Consider the following 27,205-nt stretch of genomic DNA (forward strand, 5'->3'; position numbering starts at 1 on the left):
AGAAGGATCAGATATGAACACTTGAAAACTTTTCCTTTACATCAGAAGGGATAGCTCAACACATCTCATACTGATAGACTGCTAGAAATTTCACTAAGGTAGAAGCCCATAAATTTTAGTCTGATTTATTTCTCACTCTCAGATACAAAGATCCTTATCAATAAGTCTGCAGTAGTGGGTACTTCTTACACACTAGGTCCAAGTAGCATAATGTCATCAGTGCAACGGACCAGGTTGATATCTTGTGAAAGGGTAAGGGATGGAGATCGTTACGTACTTAAGTTGGGACCTAGGGCTGACAGGTTGAAATATCCCTGAGTTAGGACCATGAAGGGGTATTGCTGGCCTTGCTGGGTGAAAGAAAACTTGTCCTGATGGGCCATATGGACAAGGATGGGATTCGCTATACAAAAAGTAGTGGACGACTCTTTCAAAACCACAAGCCGTGAAGAGAAAGGATGGAACAGGACAGTGGCTGAAGAGCAAATGAAGTGAAGAGAAAAATGAAGGATTTGCTTTATTTTTATAGGAAGAGACACTACATCACCCCCAAAATTCAGTGAATGCCAGTTGCACAGCACACCAGAGAATGACAACTTCTGCTTTCCTTATCTGTTATGGACATTTGGGGCAATCCCTATGAACCACACAAAGCTTCAATATCTCTGGAGCCTCCTGACTGAGGTCAGTTTTGTATACGCAACATTTCCCAGCACTGTTGACTTGTGCAAAGTTAGGACAGGTAAAATGTTAGCAACCACAATCTAGTTTATCCAAAAACAAAGTAAATAGCCTAATCTCAAGAGTGAAAGAAGAGAGGAAAAGGGAGAAAAGAAACAAGACACAGCCTTGGCTCCCAAAAGGGTTTCCAGTGGGAAACAAAGATTTAGTCCAATTTACTCTTTTGCAAAAAAAAAAAAAAAATGAGACATGGTGAAGCTAAATGACTTTCCCAAAGCCAGATAGTACACTCTTATTTTTTTGTCTCATTGATTTTTTTCCCATACTAGGGATTGAACCCAGGGCCTTCTCACTGAGTTACATCCCTATCCTTTTACACACACACTGTTTGTTTGTTTTGTTTTGTTTTAAATTTTGAGACAGGGTCTTGCTAAGTCACTAAGTTGATCAGGCTGAGCTCCCATTTGCAGTCCTCCTGCCTCAGCCTCCCAGAGTGCTGGGATTACAGGCTTGTGCCACCGTGCCTGATTTCACTGACATTTTAAAAGAGCAAATAGTTCTCCAGTTAGTAATTAAATATATATGTATATTTTCATGTACTCTCAAAACCCCTAACTGAATAAGTACTTTGAAAGAAAATTTCAGTTAGATGTACCATAGGTCTTAAGAGAAACAACTTTCATAGAGCTGAGTCAATCTTCAGAAAAACCAAACCATTGTTTTTGAGATTTCGTGTTTAATACCATTGTTCTTCTTCTCTAGACAACACTAGAGGACACTTCCAGCTGTAACCACTTCACATTTGCTCTTGGAGGTCCCTGGTGAGGCATTTATGTGCCTTGAGGACTTTCTATAAACTGGATGCTGAGCGGCTGAAGAGATGAGCCCTCTACTCACAGCCCCGTACACAGAGGGCCTCGTGTGCCCTCAGATGCTTGTACCCAGCCAGGATCAAGAAGATAGATATCTTGCACAACAACCAAGATCAATTTACAGGAGATGATCATAATTTAGAAAATGAAGAAAGGATAAGTAGAGAGCAAGCTAACAGGCTCACAAGGAATCCGATCCCGAAATAATAATCTAGCTGGGAAAGTAGCAATCCAACTGTTCCATAACAGGATCTAATTTTTCTGAACTGAATTCCAGCCAGATCATCTTCATTCAAATATTTGATTTTATCATGCACTTAAGCCAGGTACTGACCCCACCATCTGTGATCCTTTACAACATACACAAGGAGAGAAAGAGCTCAAGACAGAAGAGTGTTTTCAGGTTGCTAAAAAGAGAGAGAATGACATTCAACTTTGTCCCCTACACATGCGTGCACGCACGTGCACACACACACACTACCATTCACTGATATTAGTATTATCACTGAGTTCAAGTATCAGCACACAGAGGACAAACTGATGTATGTTGCCTTGAGACCACAACGTTAAAAGTGAAATAAATCAAACACACAAGTTTAAATATCACATGGTTTCTCCTGTATGAGAAACCCAAAGTATATAAATTAAAGAGCAAAATAAAAGACAGATAATTGGAAACAAGGGGAGAGATTTTTGCAAATGGAAAGGGAATCAAGAGATCGAGGGATTGGGGAGGAAGGGTGAGGAAGAGGACATAAAAAGAACTCAGATGCATTCAGTATATGTACCAACTTCTAGTGGTGAATGCAATCATTATAGACTGCAAAAATGTACTAATAAACATTTTTTAAAATTGATACGTTCCAGACCCAGGCCCATCATTGCCATGGAATTCCCACTTCCTCCTAGCCAGGGACATCCCCATGATGTGACTGGGTATGCACTGGTGCCATCCAATGTCAGTTTGGCCCTCACAGTTATTTACTTTTCTAGATCAGGACCTGAAGCGAACCACAATCCCAGTGGGTCTTATGGACACCTCTCTCCCTTCCACAATCCACCTCGTCCCACCTCCACCCCTCATGCATGACCACCTCATTCCTTAGCAGATCTTCACAGAGCCCTCCTTGACACACAGGCTGCTCTCTGCCCCTCTTCTCTCCACAGCAGAGCTGCCTCACACCCCTTTCATTCCTCCTTTGCTTGCCTCATCACAGACTAACTGAAATAAGAAGCAGGAAAATGACTTCTCATCACAGAGAGACAAGCATGCCAGAGTTTGGCATGGAGACTCTCAACTTTCCCTTAGGAATATCTCCCCCAGACCACACTAGCTCCTTTTCACAATTTCGACCTCCACTCTCATTTTAAAAAATTAAATTGAACTGCTTATTTCTCTTTTTTCTCTATTTAATTTCCACATTGAGTGCAGAGTCATAGAATTGTACCACTGAAAGAAGACTTAGAATTCCCTCACTTTGGAGATGAGAAACAGAAGCCCAGCACAGTAACGTGCTCTGCCTCAGGTCTTGCAGTTAATCGGTAGCAGATCAGGAAGCAGAACACAAAACTCAACACTCTCAGAGTCTTCTAGCTTCATGCGTGTAGTTTTCTAGGAGGTTCTCACAGAATGTATCACCCCTTGTGTTAGCTGAAATACATGGCACAACCCTTCTGGGATCAGTGAATTCTTTTTTTTTTTTTGTACCGGGGATCAAATTTGGGACCTTGAGCTTTCTAGGCAGGCGGTGGAACCACTGAGCTAAATCCCAGCCCTGGGAATCAGTGAATTCTGAGGACAGCAGACAAAAGTCTTCCTATAAAAGATAGAAGCAACACACCCCTGGATTTTCCCTTTTGGGTCACTCTCCTAGAGAACCCCACCATATTGCTTGGCTCACATCACTGCAAGGTTACTGACTTCTCCAAGGTCACACAAGAAGCAGCCATGTGGAAACAAGTCCTAACACAGTTTGGTTATGTTCCCCTGGGGACTGTGGACAACCTGAACAAGAGAAGATGAGGGAGGCAGAGGCAGAGAATGACAGAAGCCAGAAGGTTACACAGGAGAGAAGTTGGATGCTGAGAAGTCAGGGCCAACGATCCTTGACTCAATATCTGCTCGCTTTCAGTTTCACACAGACAAAACTGGAAAGAAAAACTGGCTGAGTGTTGATCACAAACATATACCTTACTTCCCCAAAACCTTAGCTTAAAGTTACTCTTTGGGAACACACATCTCTGTTTGCTAAACAAAAAGTTAATCTGACCTCAAATGCTGTTGTGCCAACAGAAAGAGCTGGTGGCATAAACTCTAAGACTGAAAATTGTGGGGAGCCTAGATCACAAGTCATGGAGCTATGGAGCTGAAAACACCCTCCCCTCTAATTGTCCATTAACTTCACCTTAAAATGTCCTTGCCTGTTTGATGCTAGTAACTCGCTAACTTTGCTAACACAGCTATGCCACAGAGAAACTGGTTGCCTTAAAATCAGTGAGAAACAAGTCATTGGGGCCATTTGAGCTGAAGCAAAGTAACAGTCTGGGGAAACACAGGATTGGCAAAAAATCCCAAACTCTATGGCTCACCACTTTCTTCCTAGAAGAGCACTCTTAACCAGGGTAAGGATTGAGCTGGATGGCCTCTTAGGTCCCTTTCTGATCTTGAGGTTCTGACTGAAATTCTGTGGCATTTTTATTCTGTTTTGTTTCTAGGCCTTTCATCCTGAGCATTCCTGTGTGGGTCTGAACACTCTGTCACAGGCCTTCACACCCAAGGACAGAGAAGGTCAGCAAGCAGTCTATGTACCATATACAACTTGAAACTTCATGATTTTTTTTTTCAGTGAAAAAGAAGTTTCCCCAACATTGAAAATTTTCCCAACAATTGAAAATGAAATGAAAAATGTGGTCTATCTGCTCAGCTGTGGTGTATTGCTTTCCTGTGGAAAACTCTTTTTAAAAAATGTACCTGATATGGTGGAAGATTTTTTTTTTTTATTTGAAGAACCTGATTAAAGAACCAAACCAAACAAAACAAAACAAAACAAAAATCATGTCTACAGGAAGATAACATCATCTCAGATCTCAAGTTGTTTCTAAAAATAATTATGTGTAATTACAATTTTTCACACAATAAAAAGTAACCAGGTACATAGTAAACAAGACCGCATGAATGAAAACTAGCAAATAACAGACAATAGAAACAGACTGATAAGGGAAAGGGTAGCAAACATCGAAGTTATTAGACACAGATTTTAAAATAATTATGTTCACTCTGTTTATGAAGATAAAAATAGAGACTGAATATTTATTTGGCAGAGAACAAAAATGTATTTAAAAAGAATTAAATGGAAATTATCTAACAGAAGTTAAGAACCCGATGAATAGTTACAACATGGAGTAGACATAGATGTTAAGAGATTTAGTGAAAGATAGTGAGACAGGACCGGGGATTTAGCCCAGTGGTTCCGCCACCTGCCTCACAAGCACAAGGACCTGAGTTCAATCCCTGGTACCAACAAAACAAAACAAAAAAAGATAGTCCAGGAAAAAAATATACAGAATAAAGCACAAGGAATTAAAAAAATAGAGAATAAAGAATTAGAAGATATGGTGGAAAGATCTAAAATCTATAATTGGAATCATAGAAGTCAAGAAGAGAATGGGAAAAGGATAGTGTTTGATGGCTGAGAACTTTTCAAAACTTACGAAAGACATACAACTCCATATTCAATTTCCTAAAACCCAAAGCAGGAGAAATAAAAAGAAATCCACATCTGAGTACAGATAAGAAGTAAAATGCATGAAAACCAAAGACAGGGCAGAAATCTTAAAAACAAACAGCGCAAAAGAAACAAGTTATCTATAGGGCAACACCAATTAGATAGGTTGCTGTCAAAAGAAACAATGGGAATCAAATAGAATGATGTTTTCAAAGCACTAGAGAAAAAATATCTCCAACCTCAAATTCTTTAGTCAATGAAAATGATTTTCAAGCATGAGGGAAGAATACAATCATACCTAGATTGAGACTGAGAACACTAATTACTTGACTGAGGGAATACTAGAAGGTATTCTTTACAGAGAAGGGAAATGGTCACAGTTGGAAGACCAGACATTCAGAAAGAATTGAGGCAATATCCTGGTAAATATGTGGTTAAATTTAAATAAATTTCATTTAGAAAATAACCATAATAATGACTGAGCTTAAAAGTATGCATATCAACATCTGACCTACAATGGTTTGATTTAAGTTTTTTCTTTTTCTTTATGAGCAATATGCCATGAATAGAAACCATTCTTCAGATTTTGAATTTCAACATTTTCCTGGAGTAGCAATGCCATACAATACTCTTGAGATACTGGGTAGTGGCAGGGAGCCATACAATCATAAGAAGAAAAAAACCAACACTCTGCAGTGTAGTGCATCACTATGCTATGAAGTTCTGTAGGTTAAATTGTATTAAATACATTTTTTTTTTTTGGTACCAGGGGATGGAACTTGGGACCTTGCGCTTGTGAAACAGGCGGTAGCACCACTAAGCTAAATCCCTGGCCCCTTTAAATACATTTTCAAGTTACAATATTTTCAACTTACAGTGGGTTTAATTGAATGTAACCCATTCATAAGTAGAGGAACAGCTGTTTAGCTAATATACATGGTGACAATGGTATAAAAATCAGGATAAACAACGGAAGTTCTGAAATATTTACATTCTCTGTGAAAATGGTAAAAATATCAATTAATATTAGATTTTCATTTGTCAAGAATGCATGTTGTAACTAGGCATGGGTGGCAGATACTTGTAATCCCAGCACTCAGGTGGTTGAGGCAGGAGGATCACAAGTTCAAGGCCAGCCTGGGCTACATAGTGAAACTGTCTTAAAAAAACAACATGTATGTTATAGTGTCTAAAAAATGCAATAACAAAAACTCAGGCCAAAAGTAACAAGAAAAAGGGAACATAGGACAGATGAAAATGCTAGAGAAAACTTGGTAAGATGATAGATTTAAACATAAACATGTAAGTAAAACATTCAATGTAAACCATTCAAATTAAAGACAAAGATGATAAGACTGTGCTTTCTAAAAATCCATCACTATATTTTTATAAGATACACATCTGGGGCTGGGGATTTAGCTCAGTGGTTCTGCCACCTGCCTCCCAAGTGCAAGGTCCCGAGTTTGATCCCTGGTACCAAAAAAAAAAAAAGAATAAGATACACATCTGAAGCATAATATGATTTAGAAAAGTTGAAAGTAAAATGATGGTAATTTAACACAAAAAACAAAGCAAAGAAAGGAGACAGAGCTACAGCAGTAACAGACAAAGGCAACTTTATAACAAAAATCATTGCTAGAGGTCAGGAGGGCTATTATAAAGCGTTTTTTCATGGAAGTTTCAATTCACCAGAAAGGTGTCAATTCTATATTTGTACACATCTCACTGCCCACTCAAAATATTTAATGCAAAAATTGACAAAACTATAGGGAAGAGAGAAACCCACAATTATCTGTCTCAGTATTCAATAAGATGAGCTGGCCAAATATTTATGAAACAGGAAAGAGACAGACATTCTGAGCCACACAATTAGCACTGTTGATCTAATGGACACATGTAGAACAGCGAACCCACAACCGCATGTCACATTCTTTTCAGGCTCTCCCAAACATTTATAAATATTGGCCATATGATTGTTCTTAACAAACGCAAAAAATAGAAATCATCAAAATGTGTTTACAGCAGGCAATACAGTTAAGCTCAAAACAAACAAAAAGATAACTAGAGGCTGAGGGTGTCAGCAGTGATGCCCAGCACCACACACACACACACACACACACACACACACACACACAACTAGAAAGCCTCCATGTTTGGAAATGATAAATAGACTTCAGAGGAGATGAGCGGGGACTAGGGCCCCAGAGGATGGCCTTAGCTACCAGGAGACTCCAGTCTTGTTAATCCCTCTCTCAGTACCAACACCCTCCACTGCAATTATGAATTAAACAAGCCAAAAGAGTTACCCTGGGAACAGTTCAAACATGAGTCCAAAGGGTGGGCTCCAGGCCTTGCTGGCTTTGTTGTCAACTCTGAGGCCTAATCAAGGTTGGATCTGCAGTTGTCCAATTTCTTATAAGCACATTCTGTCCAAACTGTAGCTCCTTCCCTGAGGGCAGTGACTGAGGCTCAACTCCTCCACATGCTAAACACTGCCCAGGCCCGGGTCTAACATTCCAGCCCATGAGCACCAGAGCCTGGCAGGATTTTGTGGAACTATATTCTGACAAAGCCACACAAGGCAAGAAGCAGCAAGCCCATCTCTGATAGAAGCCAGGGGCTAGCAGGCATAGTCATACTTGGGCCACAGTTCTCTTTTGAATGGATTTTGAATTAACTGGAAATGAAAGCCCCAAGTTCAAGTCCAGAGATAGACAGGTAAGAGAGGGACCTATCAGAATCAAAGGAGAAAGAAACATCTTCAACCTAAAAGATGCTGGCCACTCCAAGCCACAGAATGCTGGGTTTTAATCTTTCAGCACAGGAAGCACACTGCCTTCATCTTTTCTTGAGATGAAATTTTATCAGGGACACAGAGGAAACTGGACTCATGGAGGGTCCTAGAATGCCACCTTCTTGGACATCCCACTCCAACTACCACCGTGAAGCCTGGCCATAGACATAATTGGCCTAGACTTTTTCTTTTTCCCTGGTACTGGGGATTGAACTCAGGGCCTTTATACTGAGGAACATTCTCTACCCACCCCACCCCCTTTTATTTTTGGAGACCAGATCTCATTAAGCTCCTAGATGGTCCAGGCTGGACTCAAACCTGTGATCTGCCTGCCTCAGCCTCCCAGAGCGCTGGCTTATAGGCCTCTGCAACCATACCCAACAACTTTTACGTATAGCCAAATACCTATCTCAAGCCTTAAAAGAAAAAAAAATTGAGAAAGTCTCTGCAGAATATTTAGCTTTGAGAGATTCAACTTCCTGGTATACCCTCCAAAGTAAACTTGGTGCCAGCTCTCTGAGAGGGTTACAGGGTGAGCGGACCAGCTCCGTGGCCTCTTAACTGTAGACCTGCTACAAACAGCTAATGCTGGCATTTTTCTAAGACCATGGCTTTGCAGCCCTTTCTTTCAGGGCTAAGAGTCATTAGTATCAGTCAAGCCCACGCCACTTTAGGATGACAGAAGTACTTTCATCTGTTGATAATCGAGTGTTTGTCTCTTAATCTCTTAATTGTCCCACTAACAGCTAATCTCAGACTCTCAAATCAAACAACAATGGTGAAAGAAAGGGGTAGGGGACAGGACCCCATCCTTCCCCTCCAGGGCCACTCCTTAGCCAAGAAGTCTGCCCTGGTAGGACAGGGCAGGCTGCCATCAGTTTACACTGGGGCCACTGTTCAAGGCTCCACTGAAGCCCCAGGTGAGGCACTGAGAATCTGGGGATGTCTCTCTGGCTGGCATCATTTCAGAGGGACGTGCTCTGCTCACATCAAACATTAAAGTGTACCCCATCCTGTATTGTTTGCATTTAAACATTTGAAACAAATTATCTTTGCTTGTGTAATAACTATTTATGCTGCCCAGCTGTTTGCTATTTCTGTTCTACTTCACATTTTGGATTTAAGAACATGTCTTTCAGGTCTCAGACATTCCAGAGACCTTTTGAAAGTCTTATAGGTATCCAGGTGGCACCAGAGGGAACAGCAGTGGATAAATCAGTCTGGCCTACAAAATTCACTGTGGGGTTTGCTGGGAAACGCTGAGAACATTCTGGTCAGAACTCGTTGGCCAGTGATGAATGTCCAACTAGTGGCAGGCTTTGCACTGGACTTTTGTGCATTGCCTGAAACTCCTTCCTAAAGCACCTCTGCTCCATCCCCAAGTCGTGGAACAGAGAGCCACCCCAAATTTGTGCCTTTGGAGAAATCAGAAGAAAATGTTTCTGCCTATTGCCATACTACCATAGGACCTCCTTATTCTGGGCTTGCCTGTGGCCAGCATGTCCTTCCAGATAGCTTTGAATGAGCTGGAATCCATCCCTCACTCTCTTACCAGGCTTGTATTAGTCAGCTTTCCCATAACTGGGACACAATGTCCAACACCCACAACTTAAAGAAGGAGAGGTCTAATTTGGTTCATGGTTTCAGGGAATTTAGTCCATGGCTGGTTGGCTCCAAAGTAAAAACATCATGGTGGAAGGGAGTGACAGAGCAAAGATGCTTAGTTCATAGCACCCCAGAAGCAAAGCAGGGGAACAGTAGCAGAGAGGAAGGGACCAAGGACTGAAAGAACACCCAGGGTTGTACCTCTGTGACCCACCCAGAGGTGTGCTTTACTACTCCCCTGTACAGCTCCCAAGGCAATCCAGTTGAGACAACCCTCTCACCTTTGTGTGCTCTACTCTTTCTACTTGACAAGCCCAACAACTCCCATCTGCACATACAGACTTCAATACCCAACCCAAAGTCCCTTCCCCTGGGCCTCCTTCCCTGCACCTCTTGGCAGATCTCATCATTCCCTCTTCTACATTCCTGTAACTGTGGGAGACACCCATACTCCAGTCTTGCCATAGTGCATCAAAATTCCTTCTCCCCTGCTCAGTCCCCCTGCGGTACTATGCTCTCATAAAGGGCAGAGACCACATCTCAGGCAACTGCAAGCCTCACATGCCTAGGCTGATGCTTTCTGGACACGTGGAGACTTCAATACACTGCTGTGGTCCCCTTACCCACTGTTGTACTTCCTGTACCTTCAGTTACCTGTTGTCAACTCCAGTCCAAAATATTCAATGGAAAATTCCAGAAAGAAACAACCCAAAAGTTTTAAATAATGCTTATTACAGCCTATTCTCATAATTGCTGTTTTATTGTTAGTTATGTTGTGAACCTCTCACTGTAACTAATTTAGAAATCGAGCCTTGTTATAAGAATGCGTAGTCATGGGGGGAAACCTAGTATTTTTAGGATTCAGTGCTACCCAGAGTTTCAGGCATCAACGGGGCGCTTGGAAGATACCCCCATAGATAAGGGGACAGCACAGTAGATGTTGTAGACCAGAAGCAGAGTTCTAATACAATTACTGCTCAGCTCAAAATCTTCCCGAAGCCTCCCCTGTTGCACCTGGCTGCCTCAGATTCCCCAGCCTGGCACAGCCTCCTGCTCTCTCCAATTCTGCATTCCTGTCTCCATCTCCCTGTCCTGGGCTCACCTACGCTTCTTTGTACTGGGATCACAGTGGACCTCTGAGCACTACCTTGCCTCTGGGCTTCTGGCCACCCCCTCCTGCTACCCACAATGCCCTCTTCTCTCCACCTGTCAAAATCCTATTCATCCACCCTGACCAAACTCAAATGCTATTTTCTTCATGAAACATCTCACAGCAGGCATAGCCACCTGCTGAAGCGCCCCAAGGCACTTTGTCCTCCCCAAGTCTTCCCAAAATGCTGTTCTGGGTCCTCCCATGCACCTGCAGCTAGAGCATTTCAAGGGCAGGGTTTGGTGGACTTTACATAGTGCAGCTCACAAGCAGGTTCTCAGTGGATACTGGACTGAGTGGAGCAGAAAATCGGCTCTCCCTGCACATGGAAGAGGCAGCAAACTCGTCCCCAAGGACACATTTTGCCTCCGGAAGGAAAGGACTCGCCCTCCTTCCTCCCTACCAGCATGGTGGGCTTTCCCTGCTAGCCAGGTGCAAGCGGCTGTGACTGGAGAGCTCTCCTTGGCTCCACCCCCTCTTTTCTCCCCAACACAGAGCAGTTTTCCAGCTCCTGCAAGATAGGAGTCATCTCAACAGCACCGCGGACACCCGACACCAGGTGCTCGGCACACCTGCACGGCCGGCCCAGACTGGTGCCTCCCTCCGCGGCATGGGCTCCTGGCTCCTCACCTCTGCCACGCAGGCCGCCCTGCTCCTCACCCTGGTCCTCGCCTCCTGCCACCCGGCAGGCTGCGCAGGTAGATCCTGAGCTTTATTCTTGGCCATGTGGGAAGGGGAGGGTAGCAGGGGGAGGACGAGGAATCCTCGCGCAGGGTTGGTCCTGCACAGAGAGAAGAGGAAACCGAGCCTTCTTCTGGGAAGGCTTAGGCAGGGAGTCGGGTGGGAACAGCGGTGGGGGTGTCAGGTTTGCCCAGACTGGGATCAAATGCTCCACTCAACTCGGACGAGACTGGGGGGGGGGGGGGAGAGGAGAAAGAGAGAGAGAGAGAGTTCAGATTACAGATTACAAATTGGTGTCAAGTGATAGATTTGATCCGGGGCTTCCCCACGCTCCTGCAACAATCCTCTCCTGACTCTGGCTCGTTGTCCCTGCTGCCCCTGGGCTGCCTCTGCTAAGCCAAAAAGTCTAAATACTGCCATCACTGCCGGCACCTTTCCAGCCTCCTCAGGACCTCACCCCACCTTCTGGCCCTCCCCGCTGGCCCTGCACCTCCCAGCAGGGCACCTCCTCAGCTTCTGGCTTTGATCTTCTCACCTCCCGCCTGGGGCCCAAACACACCCTCCCCTCCCAAGGCCCCCTCAGAGTCTGCCTGACTCTCATCCCAGACCCTGTCCCACAGCTGCTGCCAAGGAACTCAGTGTGCAGATGTGGACCTCGAAACCACCAACCCCCAAGTCCACCCCGGCTCTCATAACTACCTGCTATGTAACCCTGAGCAAATTACTTCACCTCTCTGTGCCCAGTTTCCTCATTTGCAACCCAAGGAGAAACAGTGGTGACTTCTAGGCTTGTTTGCAAAGAGGAAATGAGATGACTGATTGGAAAGAACAATAAAACAGTATGTAGTAAACACACTATGAATGTTAGCAATTATTTTAGCAAGTTGGTTTATTTCCTAGCCTCACCTCCTCCCAAACAAGGGACTTTAATTTTTTTCTGCTTACCCTTACAACACCTCGCTTGTAAAAATGGCTCAATAAATTTTTTGCCAAAAGTAACCACACTGACCTGTGGGATCTTCCCCAGGGGCTGAGTCCCCAGCTGGCTCTGCTTATCAGGGAGGAAGGTGATGTCTGGAATTTTCACCTGGCTGTTCCACTTGAACCATATAAAACTGCTCATATGGAATGATTTTTGACCTATAAAAATGGTAATTTCATATGGGTTAACCTAATACTAGCATTGATTAACTAGGTGTTTTCCATTCACTTGCTCTGGATGGGGAAACATTGCCACTCTAGCTGTAGAGGGGAGATGAAAGTCAGGCCACAGAAGTTATTTGGTGTAGGAGGAAAATTTAGATGTTGATATCAACTTCTCCAAAACAAAGACCAAACCCTAAGCCCTTTAATTGTAAATAATTTACAGTAACAACCAGATTGCATCAAGGCAATTACCATACCTCAAGCCGGACAGCAGAGCGGCTTGGAAATTGGGTGGCATAAAATTAGTCTGGGCAGCAGTTTCCTGGCTTTGGCTAAATGATAGCTTTCTTCCCAATTTGTCCTCCACTGTGACCACAAGCACTCCAGGAAGCACATCCTGATGCCAGCCCATGGGGCACTGAGAATTCTCTCTCTTCTTCATGGTCACAGTAGTTGTACTCCTCTTCCTCTTCCTCTTCTTCCTCCTTCTTTATTCCCAAGGAACCAAAATGAGCAGCAGTATAATTTCCAGAAATGTTCTTAAAAATCAGTCTCTTGGTTTTGATCTATGTGGACCAGCATTAGTGCTAAGAGAACTTTTCTTTGATGGCAGGAATGTTCCACATCTGTGCTATGTTTCCAACATGGCAGCCATTGGCCACATGCAGCCATGAACACTTGAAATGCAGCTAATGTGACTAAGAAACTGAATTTTAATTTAAGAGGATGTAAAAAGAATTAAGATATGTTATGTACATGTACCAACTCCTCACAATAAATGTAATCATTATATGTCACAAATAGGTATTAATAAGAAATTTTAAAATAAGTTAATTTTAATAAATTTAAATAGGCACAAATGGCTAGGGATTGATATCAGACACTGTGGGTCATCCACCTCATTGTCAGTGATGGGAGGGAACATGGCTTTTCTTCCTCTGGTACTTAGGGTCATCTCCATCACCCAACCTCTCTCCCCAAACTGACGGACTTTTTGGATTCTTGCTAAGGTTCCTTTTTATCACCCTCCTCGCTTATGAATCAAGGGACAATTCTCAGTGCTGCATATTCTGGCTATCTCTGGACTTGCTCATAAGCATTCAATTTTTGTTGATAACTATTCTTCTGGGTAACAACATTATAACCATCAGAAACAAAGAATCAAGGTCATGTTTTATGAATATTTGTTCAAGCTTTTTGAAAGGAATTGAAGATAGTAAGAGAAGACATTCCAGATATTTCAACGATTGTTTCAATTTATACTAGAAAGACCCTGTTTTTTGTTGTTTTGTTTTTTTGCAACAGGATCTCATTATGTAGTTTTACACTGGTCTTGAATTCACTATGTAGCTCAGGCTGGCCTCAAACTTGCAACAATCTTCCACTTCAGCCTCTTGAGAGCTGAGATTACAGGTGTGTGCTACCACGCCCAGCTAGAAAAGTCATTTCTAGCTATATCTATCTGCACAGGCAGCATCTAAAATACAGTGTTTGGAAAGCTCTACAAAGCAAGCCTTTGGTCACCGAAGAGCAATGAAAAATAAAGATAAAGCGTGTCCAAATGAGAATATAGCAGTAAGTAAAGAGGAGCATATTCACTGGTTCAGGGGCCAAAACAGACACCGTAGACTAGGGGCCTTAACAATGGAAAGCTATTTGCTCAAAGCTTTGGAATCTAGAAGTCTAAGATTAAGGTGTCAACAGGTTTGATTTCTCCTGTGGCTTCCTCTTTGGGCTCTGCTGACCTCAGTGTCCTCGCTGGGCCTGTTCTCTGTGCCCATAACACCACCACCACCCCTGTCTCATGTCTGCTTCTTCAGAGGACATTGGTCCTGCATAAGGGACACCCCAATATGACCTTTTAACCTCACCCACCTCTTCATAGGCCATCTCTGTACCTACAGGGCGTTACAACTTCAGCATAGGAATTTGGAGGGGACACATTTAGTTTCTAATAGTAAGTAAGCTTTCTTTGTTGAATAAGAGTCCATTATACCTATATTAGAACTTCTATAACACTTATATAATGCTCACTACCAATTTATAAACAAGATTTCAAACCCTATGCCTGGAAAGGACTCTTCCTTCGGCCTGAGACTGTCTCCTGTCTTTTCTTTCAGAAGCCAGCAGCAGCAGAAACTCAACCTTGACGACCCACCATGTAGACCCAGGGACCCTGGAGCACTGCCCCAGTAAGTTTCCCTGCCCTCTGCTCTGCCCCAGGGCTGGTGTAGGAGCTGGCAGGGGACATGAGAGCCCTTGCTGTCAGGTGACCAGTGTCAGATGGCTGAGGCCGCCTGCCTTGGCCTCCTGAGCCCCGGATAGCTCATCCCAGCACTGTTTGATGAGGTCAAAAAGCTCTTTTGGCTTTGATCCCAGCCTAGGCTCATGAGCGCTGGCACTGGTGACTATAATGACTGTCCTCTTGTCAGCATCCTAGGTTCAAATACTTGCAGAAATTTAGAAGTAGGACGTCGGCAACAATCACTAGCCCAACTGCCCAAGGCAAGAGCTTGGTTTTGGTATCCTTTGCACGTTTCTGTTCATCCTTTAGTTAATTATCTTCAGGGAGGGAGCTCAGTAATTCACAAAGCAACCACTGTCACACACGTCTAATCGATAGAAAGTTCTGCTTAAAGTGGGGCCTCCTTAACCTGCCCCCACAGAATGACCAAATATGTTTACTTCTGGACGCCAGAAAAGAAGTGTAATAGGCAATAGTATGTGTTAGTTAAGGATAGGCCACTGGACTCCCACAGACCTGGGTGTGAGCTCTACTTCTGCCATCTTGCAACCTTGGGCAAGTTACATTCTCAGTTTCTTCTCATAAAACAAGAATAATAATTGTACCAATCAGAGCTTGGCAGTGTAGCTCAGTGGTAAATCCAGGCATGCTCAAGGACCTGGTTTCAATCCCAAGCACCAAACAAATAATAATTAGACGTATCATCTTGTGAGAAATATGTCCAGTGAGATAAGCCAAGCACTTAGCAGTGTGTGGTCCGCAGCAGGTGTTTTCCAATGTCAGCTCTCACGTTGTTCATTGTTCATTGTTCATTGTTCTTGTTCCTGCTGCTTCCTGAAGCAGAGCTGGTGAGCTGGTGTGACGAATCCTTTTCTTGTTGTCCCTTCCCCACTAGACGTCGACTTCTGCCCACAAGCAGCCCGGTGTTGCCGTGCAGGTGTGGACGAATACGGCTGGATTGCAGCCGCTGTTGGTTGGAGCCTCTGGTTTCTCACCCTCATCTTGCTCTGTGTGGACAAGATGATGAAGCTGACCCCAGAGGAGCCCAAGGACCTGCGAGCATGAGACTTAAGAGTCGCAGCCCCAAGGATGGCCATCACCACCCCTGTGCAGATAGTGGACAGAGGAGGAGTGCATCTGTTGTTTAAGTCATTTTCCCCCTAAAGCTTCAGCTCACTCCTTCACTCCTTCATTTTTTTACTGCTGGAGATCAAACCCAGGGCCTTGCACATGCTAAGCGTGTGCTCTGCCACTCAGCTACAACCCCTGGACTGAGGCCCAGCTGGGATTCCCTGTGGGCACAAAGGAGGGAACAGAAAGCTGAACAGCAAGTTTCAGAGAAGAAGCTAACAACAGCTGAGATCTAGTTTAGAGAAAGACTTATTTGGGTATACTTTGCAAATAATGAGAAACAGATGAATTCTCCATCAACCTAATTGCTTGCTCCCTTGCCTAAGTTGAATAAAAGCAAGATGAGCCAGACATCTAGGCCTCTTTGTCCACTAGAGGCAAAAGCCCCCTGTCCCCTCTTTCAAAATTATCTGTGTCTTGTCTTTAATCTCCATTCACACCCTCCAGTCAGGCATTCCTAGAAGGCTGGTTTCTTGTAGGAACAGGCCAGGTATGGTGGCACACTTTTATAACCCCAGAACTTTGGGAGGCTGAGGCAGGAGGACTGCAAGGGCTGGGGGATTTAGCTCAGTGGTATTGCCACCTGCCTTGCAAGCACAAGGTCCCAAGTTCGATCCCCAGTGCAAAAACAAAAACAGAAAACAGCCTAGGCAATTTAGGTCTTTTCTCAAAATAAGGACTTTAGAGTGTGTACGCAGGGGGTGCTGAAGATGTAGCTTAGTTTGAAGTCCCTGGCTTCAATCCCCAGTCCCACAAAAAAATGTGGGATGGAAGAAGAAAAGGGATTCCAAATGAGGCACTGCCTTCACACCTGACTCCAAAGGGCTTCTGCCCACCCCACCCCCCATGACCTCCATTGTCTAGAGATTGCCCAGGGGACAGCTCCTCTTTTTCCCTAGGGCTTTCTTCTAGGTGCCCAGGGAGATGCTGAGAAACCTAAGACTTAGTGTTTGGTCAATATATTTTTAAAATAAGTCATTGGCTCCTGTCTTTGACCTTAGTCAAGGACGTAACTATCATCTCAAGACATGAGGTGCCCCTGAAACACCTCTTCCACCTTCTCCTGCTCTCCATCCTTTTTCTTCCTGTCCCCCACGGCTGGCTGGCCGCACCCTTTCTCCCCACTGGCACCCTTGTTCTGGCCTTTACAACATATCCCTGGACTCTTTCAGGAATATTTCATTCTGTTTTCCCTGCCTGTGGCATCTTCCTATTCAGTCCACCTCCTTCATGGGCAGCAAGCAGAACAGGTGCTGCCACTGGCCCACTGCCTATGCCAGGAGCTCCTGATGACTATGACTTCCCAGCCTGGCACCCAGTTCTCTGAGTGCAACCATCCTTCCTGCACACCTGGAAGGCATTGCCTGGCCATTGCTCATCCTCATGCCTGCAGCTTCTTTGCTACCATATCTTTTGTGGGGATGGCCACCTTCCAACTGCACCTCAAGAGTGAAGACCACTCCCCAGTGTCCATCTCCAAGGCTTGGTCAGCCTGGAGCCTTCCATGGTCAGCCTCTGGTCACCTGGAGCTGGTGCTCATGGACACTTCTGGCCTGCTACGGTGCAGCTGTGTAGATGGGCCTCTTCACCATCAGTCTACACCTCCTGCACTCCTGGGACAGAGTAAGCTCTTCATGTTTGCTCAATGGATGGATGGATGAATGGATGGATGGATGCATGGACAGATAGGTGGACAGATGCATGAATGAGCTCTTGTCCTGGACAATTTATGATCTTAGCCTGCATTCAGAAGCTTCATTTTCCTCAGATAGATGGAACAGCCAACCTTTAAAGAATCCGGTGGTTTGGTCACTGCTCTCTCAGGGAGTGGCAGTCTCATCACTTAGCAGGGAGAGCAGCCCTTGCACATCACTGAGAACTCTCCCAGTGCGGTTGAGAGGGAAGGGATCATGGTTTTATCAGGAGGGGACAAAATGATTCCTCATCAAACAATCTCAGACTTCTGAGAGAAAACATTTAGATAGAGAAATATTAGATCACGAAACAGAAAAGAAAAATTAGAGACCTCTGATATAGGAAGAAACATTTTCTAGGAAGTAGCCAGTAACTTAAAGGTGCTCCATTGTCTTTCAGAAACTCTAAGTAAACTTCCCTGACAACAGGATCTGAAGGGATTGCCTGACTCATCATTCACTCTGCAAAAAAACCTGATGACTTCTGAAGCTCAGATGTTCAATCAGTGTAATAGTGGATTTATTGGTCCTGAGTGTTGAATGATCTGTGTGTAAAAGATGTGCATACTGCCCAGTGAACTCTTGGGGACACAGAAGTGCATGGTCTACTTTTTCAGAAATTCAAAGAAAGTTTCCACAATGTATAGTGGTTTATTTTCCCAGAGATGAAAAGATTCATCAGGAGCAATGTGAACAAAAAATATATTACTTTACCTTGCTGGGCATCAGTTTTCTAAGTGGAAAATGTAGGAGACGGGCCACATCAGCAGTTTCAGGGTCGGTTGGAAAAGCTCCCAGAGAAATGTCAACCACAGCATGCGGGGCATAGTCGACTGAAGCCCTTGCCCTTCCAACAGAGCAGCCTGGCTCCAATGGATCAGACCTCTTGCTGCTTTAGCAGGTGGGGCCGGAGCCCTACGAGGTCCCCTTCAGCCTAGAGCAACATGCTGACTCTGAGCAGTGTCGTCGGTGCAATTCCTGCCATGTCACATCAAAAGGCAAGCAGTTATGGGGTACAGTGTGACACTCGAGCACATTACACACTGTGTGCTCACCAAATCAGGGTAATTCACACTTCTATCCCCTTATCAATACTTCGTGTTTCGAGCCGTTGAGCTCCTCTCTTCTAGTTCTCTACAAAATTGTTATAGGTTGTCATGAACTACAAGCCCCTCACCATGCTGTGAGATGCAAAAACTTATTCCTTCCGTGGTGTTCAAGTGCCTGTTATCCAACTTCCCTCCTCTCTCGACCCTTCCCAGTCTGTAGTAATCAATAGTATACATTTCAGTCAACTTTTTTTGAACCATCCCCATACCTCACCTTTTTTTTTAAGTTTAAGGAAATGGAAGTGCTAACTGGCCCTATTTGACCATTATACATTGTATACAAGTATTGAATTATCATGGATATATACAATTAAAATAATGATTAAGAAGGGCTAAAGATGTAGCTCAGTGGTAGAGAACTTGCCTAACATGTACAAAGCCCTGAGTTTGACCCTCAGTAGTGCCCAAAAAAACCCACCAAAAAAAGTTGTATTATCTTTGATCAGGAGGCTGAGGCAGGAGGATTATCGGAGCTTTGGAGTTTGAGGCCAGCCTGGGCAGCAGAGCAAGACCTCATTTAAATAATAATAAAGAATAGTTTACTTTTTAAAGGTAGGCATCCTGTGAGCTGCTTCTCTTTCCTCTGTACAAGAGGAAGGGTAGCCCAGATACAAACAACTGCTCCCTGCTTTAAGACTGTGAAGGAGGGTGGCTTAACATATGACAGGATCTGAAAGCATCTAGGTATAAAGCACCAGGGCACACCTCACAGTGGATGGAATTTTCATTTTAAATTTTTACCTGAAGTCATCAGTGCTCTCCTCTGCACAGCTATATATTCTCACACACACACAGAAAATCTACACACTACAGGGCATTTCCACACAAAAATGTCACATATAGAAAAATTATTTGACTTAAAGGTGTGGCACAATTACCAGGCATTGATTGGTTGATTATAGTGCTGGGGATTGAACCCAGGACCTTGCACATGCTAGACAAGTGATCCACAAATGAGCTGTATTCCTAGCCCCTACTTGACTTTTAAAAATCATCATTTTTAAACTATTCCTTTTTATATGCATAAAGCCCAAGGACAAATAAGACATATGTATATTTTTCTGTTAAAATAGAATATTATATGCCAGGCAAGATTAATCATAAGCAAGTCTTAGGATAGCTTGGGCCTCATCTTAGTTGAGATTGCCATAGCTATGTCTTCTAGATTGAGAGGCTTATAAACATCAGAGGCTTATAAACATCAGAAACTTATTTCTTACACTTGCGAAGACTGGAAGTCTAAGATCACAGTGCCAGCATGGCCAGGTTCCAGTTAGGGTCCTCTTCCCGGACAGCTTCTCACCTTGTCCTCTCATGGAGGGAAGGACAAAGGAATTGCCCAGGCTCTTTAAGAAGGGCACTAATTCCACTCATGGTGGCTCCACCCTCATGACCTTATGACCTCCTGGAGAACCCGCCACCAAATACCATCACAGGTGTTAGGATTTAACGTGAAGTGTGTGTGTGTGTGTGTGTGTGTGTGTGTGCGCGCGCGGGGGGGGGGGGGGGCAAACATTTAGTTTATAGAAGGCCTCGTTCTACAAAAATATGTGAAAGTATAATTTTAAATTTAGAAAAATAATAATCTAGATGTTTTTGAAGAAACTGCTCTGACTCTTGGCATCTGTTTTGAAGTCAGACATATCCATATGGTATGAACCCAACGGTCTTTGTCAACCTGTGGTAGGAGGATGTCAGAGATCTCCTTCACTCAGGGTTCACTTCCGCCCTCCCTAGCTCCAGCCCAACCCCTTAGAGGGGTTCTTCTAATACACAGGTCAGTGATCAAGTTGCTCTGGGCCTAAAATCCTTCTGTGGCTCCTCAAGCTAAGAGTAAAATCCATATTGAGAGCTTGCTGGCAAGTTCTAGCAGGTGAGCACAGCTAGTCCTATACCGTTGATCAAGGAAACGGTCCTCCTCTATCGGGGGTGGTCGTTGCCTTCCACGGAGCACGCAGCTTCGGGAGGGACGCACATGGACCAGTGAGGCAGGGAGGGGACACCCGCCCAGCCAGCCAGATCAGCCAATCAACCCTGGCAATCAATGGAGTGACAGATGTTGCTGCCAGATGGTCCTCACATCAGAAATCCATACACTGAATGACTGACAGCTCTGTAATCAGACCCCGGACACTTCTCTTGCTTTTCTTCCGGCACATTCTCCACACAAACCCAGTTCTTAATGATCTCAGTTCCTGATCAAGCCAGACCCTTTCCATCCTGCCTGCCTGCTTCTGTTCCTACTATTGCTATGGCTAAAACATTCCCCTCCTGCAAAGCAGATCTGTTGTGAACAAGAGTAGCTCAAATGTCGGGTCCCCTCCCTGGTCCCATTTGAGATCCTCTAGTGGGTAATATATTCCTGATTCTGTATTTTTTTTTTTAAAGAGGGCCCTCTAATTATTTGCATTTTAGGCCCATCAACCTGCATTGCTTCTCCTCCTCCCCAGCCCACCACTCCTGACTGGCACTGGTTTACAGGGATTGGTCTTCCAAATCAAGCTGTCTATTCCTTCCTGCATGGGTAGATGTAGACACACACACACACTTTCCCCAGTGGCTGGTGCTTACCTCTACATCAGAACTGTGACAAAGATTCCCTCCTTAACCAAACTCTTCCTGACCTGGCCTTCAGCTTGGCCTATGGCAACTACAGACTCTCAGTACAAATGATTCCATCCACGTTCCTCCCCTCACATTAGAAGATTTGGAAAAAACCACACAATCTCTAAGAGCTCAAGGCTGCATGCCAAGGGTGAAGAGGAGAGATGAGAAATGTAGCTAGGGCTGAAGGACACCACCTCTGGCTGGGAATATCACGGACACCACACCAAGGAGCCATGCCCATCCAGACGCATCAAACAATGAGAGAGCTGGGGCAGCAGGGCAGGGAATCTGGGCCTCTCATCCAAGCCCTGGGGTTAGAGGGCCTCTGAAGTGCTGTGCTCTTTCCAGGGATCCCTTCCAGGCTCTTGTCCTCAACAGAAAACTGGACAGGAAATGAAGTAGCCAGGTTATACCTGTAGTATAGGTAAGAAAAGAAGGGGAAAGAAGTCTGTGCCACAGAGCAAGTGCAGGCCAATTAAAGCTGGAAAAGAAATATGCTCTCTAGAGCACAGAGCCGGTGGAGAGAGAAAAAAAGCAGTGGCCAGGAGGCCAAGGACCGCCATCCTTTATCCCCTCAGGCTCATGTCAGATCTAGGCCGTCCTATCAAAAACCTGCTTGACCTTGTGCAAGAAAAACTAAGACAGCATTTCTCTGATTGGCACCAGGGCTTGGAAGCTGTTCTGTGCATGTGTCCTGGGTCGCCGTTATTGACAGGCCAATTTGCTCAGCCACCTTGCTATGCTCTAATCTCCTGCTTCACTGGGGCAGCAGGAAACTCTTCCAATACCCTCCCTCTACTGGGCCTATACTGCGCGCGCGCGCGCGCGCACACACACACACACACACACACACACACACCAGTACTTTGTCCAAGGGGTACCTGAGCTCGATTTCTTCCCATACTCATTCCCTTCAGCCTGACACTGCCCCACTAGAAGGCCAATTCTAGTTCTGTCCAATGGACGGCAGAGGGAAGAGCAATGTGGAATGTATAGGAGTCACTGCTGGTGGCAGAGATGGGTGGAAAATGCCACCACACCTAGTGGCCAAGGCGCTGCCTCCTGGGACCTGGGAATCTTTTCTAGGCAACCCGTGGTGTTTGGGCACATGTAGCATAGCAGTGTCCAAAGGGCTGTGCAAACCTAAAGAAAAATGAAACTACACACGATATAATGCTTTCAATTGCAGGCCTGTCTTCCCCAAAGCACACTTGCATTATAGCTGTGTGTAAATAGTTGTTAAACTACTGAAAATAAAGCCTACATTTAAACAAGCAAACAACAACAACAAAACTGATTACAACCAATAATTGATCACGGCTAGACCAATACACAACCAATAAGGGACCCATAGTGCAGGTAACAATTGCCCTCACACACTACAAATGTGGAGCTAGGCGATTCCTCTGTGTGTGTGGAAGCCCATTTCTCCTCCCCACTAGAGCTGACCAGACCAAAAGTGCAATTCTCATACTCCTATTACAGACATGGCCATTTCTATGGAGAAAGAATAAGAGCCTGAATCATTCTATAAAGACAAGCAAAATCTCTGTTCTCGTTGGTTAAGCAAGTGGCTTCTTTCCCATATTTTGTATTGTTATAAGCAATATATGAAGTACTGAGAATGAATTCCCCATTTCTCTGAAAATTAGACCTAACCAGAAAGTAATCAGCCTTGAAAACTAGAGATCAAAAATCCTGACCCCAGCCACCGTGCATTACCTGCCTTACAGAGTAGCCACTGAGAAAGAGAATAGTGAGCCATAATCTTCTGCAGGACTGGCTGCCAGGTAACAACCAGGGCTTATTTTCCAGTATGTGGTATTATGGAAAAGTCAAATCTGTGGGGAAAAGTAGAAAGATCAGGGATTTCCAAGGATGAATAGGCAGAGCAGAGAGGATTTTTAGGCAGGGAAACAACTCTGTATCGTCTGTGGATACACGTCATTATAAACTTGTCCAAACCTACAGAAGATACAAGAAGAATGAACCCTAATGTAAACTAGGGACTTGAGGTGATAGTCACATATCCACACTGGTGCAACGAATGTCCCACTCAGGCGGGGAAGAGGATTAGGGAGGAGACTGCATAGGTAGGCAGGGCATGTATGGAATTATCTGGGCTTCACCAAACTTGCTGTGAACCCAAAGCTGCTCTAAAAAATTAAAACATCTGAAAGTCTTCTTATCACCCAGGATAAGGGTGGTATTTTATGCATCAAGCTAAATACCCTTGAATTTAAACTCTCCAATGAAAGAATACTAATAGAAGGATAACTTGTGTGTCTTATGTACTAACACCAACTTTTAAGGCCTAAATTAGTGCATCAAGTTTGTTCTCAGGATCACTTATTAAGATCAGTTACTAGGATAATTATAAGTCACTCATTTACACTTTAAGAGAACTTTACTCTTTTATTTTGGGAAAATGTACAACATACTGTCAATGTCAGCCCAGCCCTTCTCCCCGTGAAGTTTTTAATACCCTGTGCTCGACCCCAGTTTTCTGGACCCCTGTAGGGTATAGTTCATCATAACTCTCAGTTATGTCCCTTGGTCACCACTGGTCTCTGCAAAGTCTCCTCATTTCACTCTATTGTCCTCAGTCCCCTGGTTCTCCTGCCGCCATTGCCTAGGCAATCATGAGTCCCTGTAGGTGCTCATGTAAAATGTGAGCTATCATAAGCCCAGATACTTATGTTTACATAACTTACATCTCACACTGACAATTATCCCCCGCCCAGTGGTAATGTTTTTGAGATCTACAGAGGCTGCTGTGTGTGCAGCACCCAGAGGTCCCAGCTGCCACACCAGGTTCCATCACAGGGTTCGCTTCTTCATCTTCTGGGAGCCAGACTCCCACAATTGTCTCCAACCCCATTTCCACACTGTGCTGGGAAGAAGATCCTACATGCCCCCTTCATGGGGCTGTGAGTGAATTCCCCTGGGAAATAACACCAGATGCAGTATAGCTGGGGTCCAGGAGAAATCATTATTTACACAATGTCCTCTGGGATACCCGGCCTTTCAAACTGACACACACAGGTTTCACTCAGTTTTCCCACTGCAATTGAAATCGACTTCTCTTTGTTTCCTTCCAGCTCCCCATTTCAGGGCAGACACCAGTCATGTCCATGTCTCAGCCAAGAACGATATGCACAGCTTGGCCATTAGTAGGTACTGGATAGATTTACTGCATTCAGTTTCACTTTGAATCTGAGAAAGCATTGCTTTTGATGTGCATCAGAGTTAGCATTTTCTTTTAACGTGATTTCTTTTAAGATGGCCATAAATAAAATCCTCAAGAGCATGCATTTTAGTTGAATTAAAAAATAAAATGTACCCCCTGTTGCTATATTCATAGCTATAGGTAGATTGTTCACCTTCAGATATGCCAGGGCCCTGCCAAAATTGAGGAGAGATAAAGGAAGGAAATGCACTCAAAAGGACAACTCTTCAATTGACTTTTTTGCAACTGTGCGTGAGACCACTGGGTATTCTTCCCAGGAATGAACCTAAAAGTAAATGCTATCATTTGTTTCTGAAAGTCCACCCTAGCAGTGGCAATAAACAATAGGACCAGGTTACAAGGCTGGGTGACACCAAGTGACATGCCAAACTGGTGTCTAGAAACAGGATATTTTGGATCATTCTTACCCTGTAAGACACTGGAAAGTACATGCTAGGTAGGCAGGGGTTTTCAAAAAAATAATTTTAAAATTATTTTTAACATTTTAAAATACTTTCCTCAAACTTGATATACCATTGCAAGAGCTAAATTCCCTGTGAGACAAACAAAATCTCCTGTCTGCACCTCCAGTTTCTACTCAGAAATGGCAGCTTTCCAATGTATCTCAGATAGACACTGGAAGAAGGCCCCTGGGCCAATAGGGGCAAAGAAAGCACTCACCTCCCAACTTCCTGAGGCTGGCCATCCCCTTGAGACAACCCAGGGGAGAAGGCAGGAGGAGGCAGAGTGGTCACCATGGACACTATCTGTGTGATGGGAGGAATTTTCGTGTAAAGTGAATTAGAATTTAGTCATGGTCTAAGAATGATAACATTAAAAAAAATTTTTTTGCCCAGAGCTGAATATTTAACGTAATGTACATAAACTATTTTTACTCAGATCTGTGTGTTTCCATAAAATGCAAGGAGATAATGTGTGTTGGCTAATGTCACATCTGATCAATTTGGATTAAGCAGAGAAGAAAAGAAAAAAGCCAATCCTTTCTAGGTGTGGAATTCTCTAAATCCTCATTGGCAAGGCTGCCTTGGATACTGGGACAATATAGTGAGTGAGATGAGTTGAAAGGGATCATTTCTTCTCTCTCTCCCTCTCTCTCCCTCCCTCTCTCTCTCACACACACGCATGCACACACACACACACACACACACACACACTTAAGCACACCCTAACAAAGATAACCTATCGCTGTCCAGTGCCCAGTAAATGGCACACTATGAGGGAGCCTCCTAAAATCTGTACACTTTGAAAACATCCATATTTTATGACCAATTTCTGATAATTTTCCCAAAAGAAAAACAATTCAAAGGAAAAAAAAAAACCAGGAAGATCTTCTGGAAAAATAATAGCTGTTTCTAATAATTTGCTAGTCTAGATAATGCAACATTATCTAGGAAAAGAAATCCAAATTTCAAACAAGGTAATGGAAAAATAATATTACTAAAAATATTATATAGCTGTACAAGATGGCTATGAAAACTATATGGAAACTTTTTATCAAATTACAAAACATTTAAAAATATAAATATAGTCCAAATGCTTGTAACAGACAATGAGATATATCCTCACACAATATTGGTATTTATTTGCCCAGGATTTCTGAAAAATAATTGATAACATGGAATAAGATCCTTTAAATCTATTCAGACCATTTGCCTTAGTAATTTCACCCATAGAAATTTATTCTAAAGGAATAACCTGAAAAAAATGTTATAGAGATATTCAGCACTCATTCTTCATAATAGCAAAAATTAGAAACAACCAAGTGTTTAACATCAGGGGAATGATTAAATTGTGACAGATCCATAGAGAGGAATGTTATACAGACCTATATATCTACAAATCTACATATATATGTATATATATATATATATATATATTTACATACATCTCTATATATTTATTATAGAGATCTATTTCTGTATCTGTATCTATGTACACATAAAATGTGGAATATAAATGTGCCCTTGAGCCAGGGATTTAGTTCAGTGGTTCCGCTGCCTGCCTCGCAAGCGAAAGGACCCAAATTCAATCCCCAGTACCAAAAATAAAAAAAATTTAAAAATAAATGTGCCCTTAATGACATGAAAAATTGCTTATGACAATGCTAAAGAAAGTGCAGTAAAAAAAAAAAAATATAATATATATATATGTACTATGTCCTCCATCTAGGGAAAATAAAATGCACAGGAAAAAGCCTGGTTGGAATTTCACCAAAATGTTAAGGTCTGTCTCAATGGTCAATTTAGGGATTATTTTTTCTGTATTTGAATTTAACTTTCCAAATGTCTAAAAAAAAAAAAAATCATGGCTTCACAATAAACCTGTGTATGATGGTGCATAAATATAATCCCAGCTACTCAAGAGGCTGAGGTGGGAGGGATCACTTAAACCCAGACTTCAAGGCCAGCCTGCACAACATACTGCGAACACATCCCTCAAAAAAGAAAAAAATGTATATGTATACGCAGGTATGTACGTATAGGGAGAATGACCTGTTGGGACACTCTGTGACCTC

At 43.6% G+C, this 27,205-nt stretch overlaps 2 protein-coding genes across 3 annotated transcripts in view; one reads left to right on the top strand and one right to left on the bottom strand.

Moving 5' to 3' along the window:
• The window catches only part of Atp6v0a4 (ATPase H+ transporting V0 subunit a4), a 69,930-nt gene extending 57,281 nt beyond the window's left edge, over positions 1-12,649 (bottom strand). The window contains exon 1 of the mRNA XM_004851249.4: positions 12,518-12,649. The gene's annotated coding sequence lies outside the window, so the exon portion shown is untranslated. The remainder of the gene's footprint in view (positions 1-12,517) is intronic.
• Positions 10,952-16,381, top strand: Tmem213 (transmembrane protein 213). Of its 2 annotated transcripts, none has more exons than XM_004851247.4 (3): positions 10,952-11,525; positions 14,778-14,846; positions 15,795-16,381. In XM_004851247.4, the coding sequence occupies exons 1-3, from the start codon at positions 11,438-11,440 to the stop codon at positions 15,962-15,964; spliced, it is 327 nt and encodes a 108-aa protein (XP_004851304.1). In that variant the 5' UTR covers positions 10,952-11,437; the 3' UTR covers positions 15,965-16,381. The 2 variants fall into 2 exon arrangements, with proteins under 2 accessions (XP_004851304.1, XP_004851303.1); XM_004851246.4 differs by having other exon boundaries at positions 11,000-11,525; positions 14,775-14,846.
• Positions 16,382-27,205: the final 10,824 nt, after the last annotated feature.

The sequence above is a fragment of the Heterocephalus glaber genome, unplaced genomic scaffold (genome assembly GCF_053883595.1).
Source record: "Heterocephalus glaber isolate CG9 unplaced genomic scaffold, H.glaber_assembly_v1.0 deba00000621, whole genome shotgun sequence".
NCBI classification, from domain to species: domain Eukaryota; kingdom Metazoa; phylum Chordata; class Mammalia; order Rodentia; family Bathyergidae; genus Heterocephalus; species Heterocephalus glaber.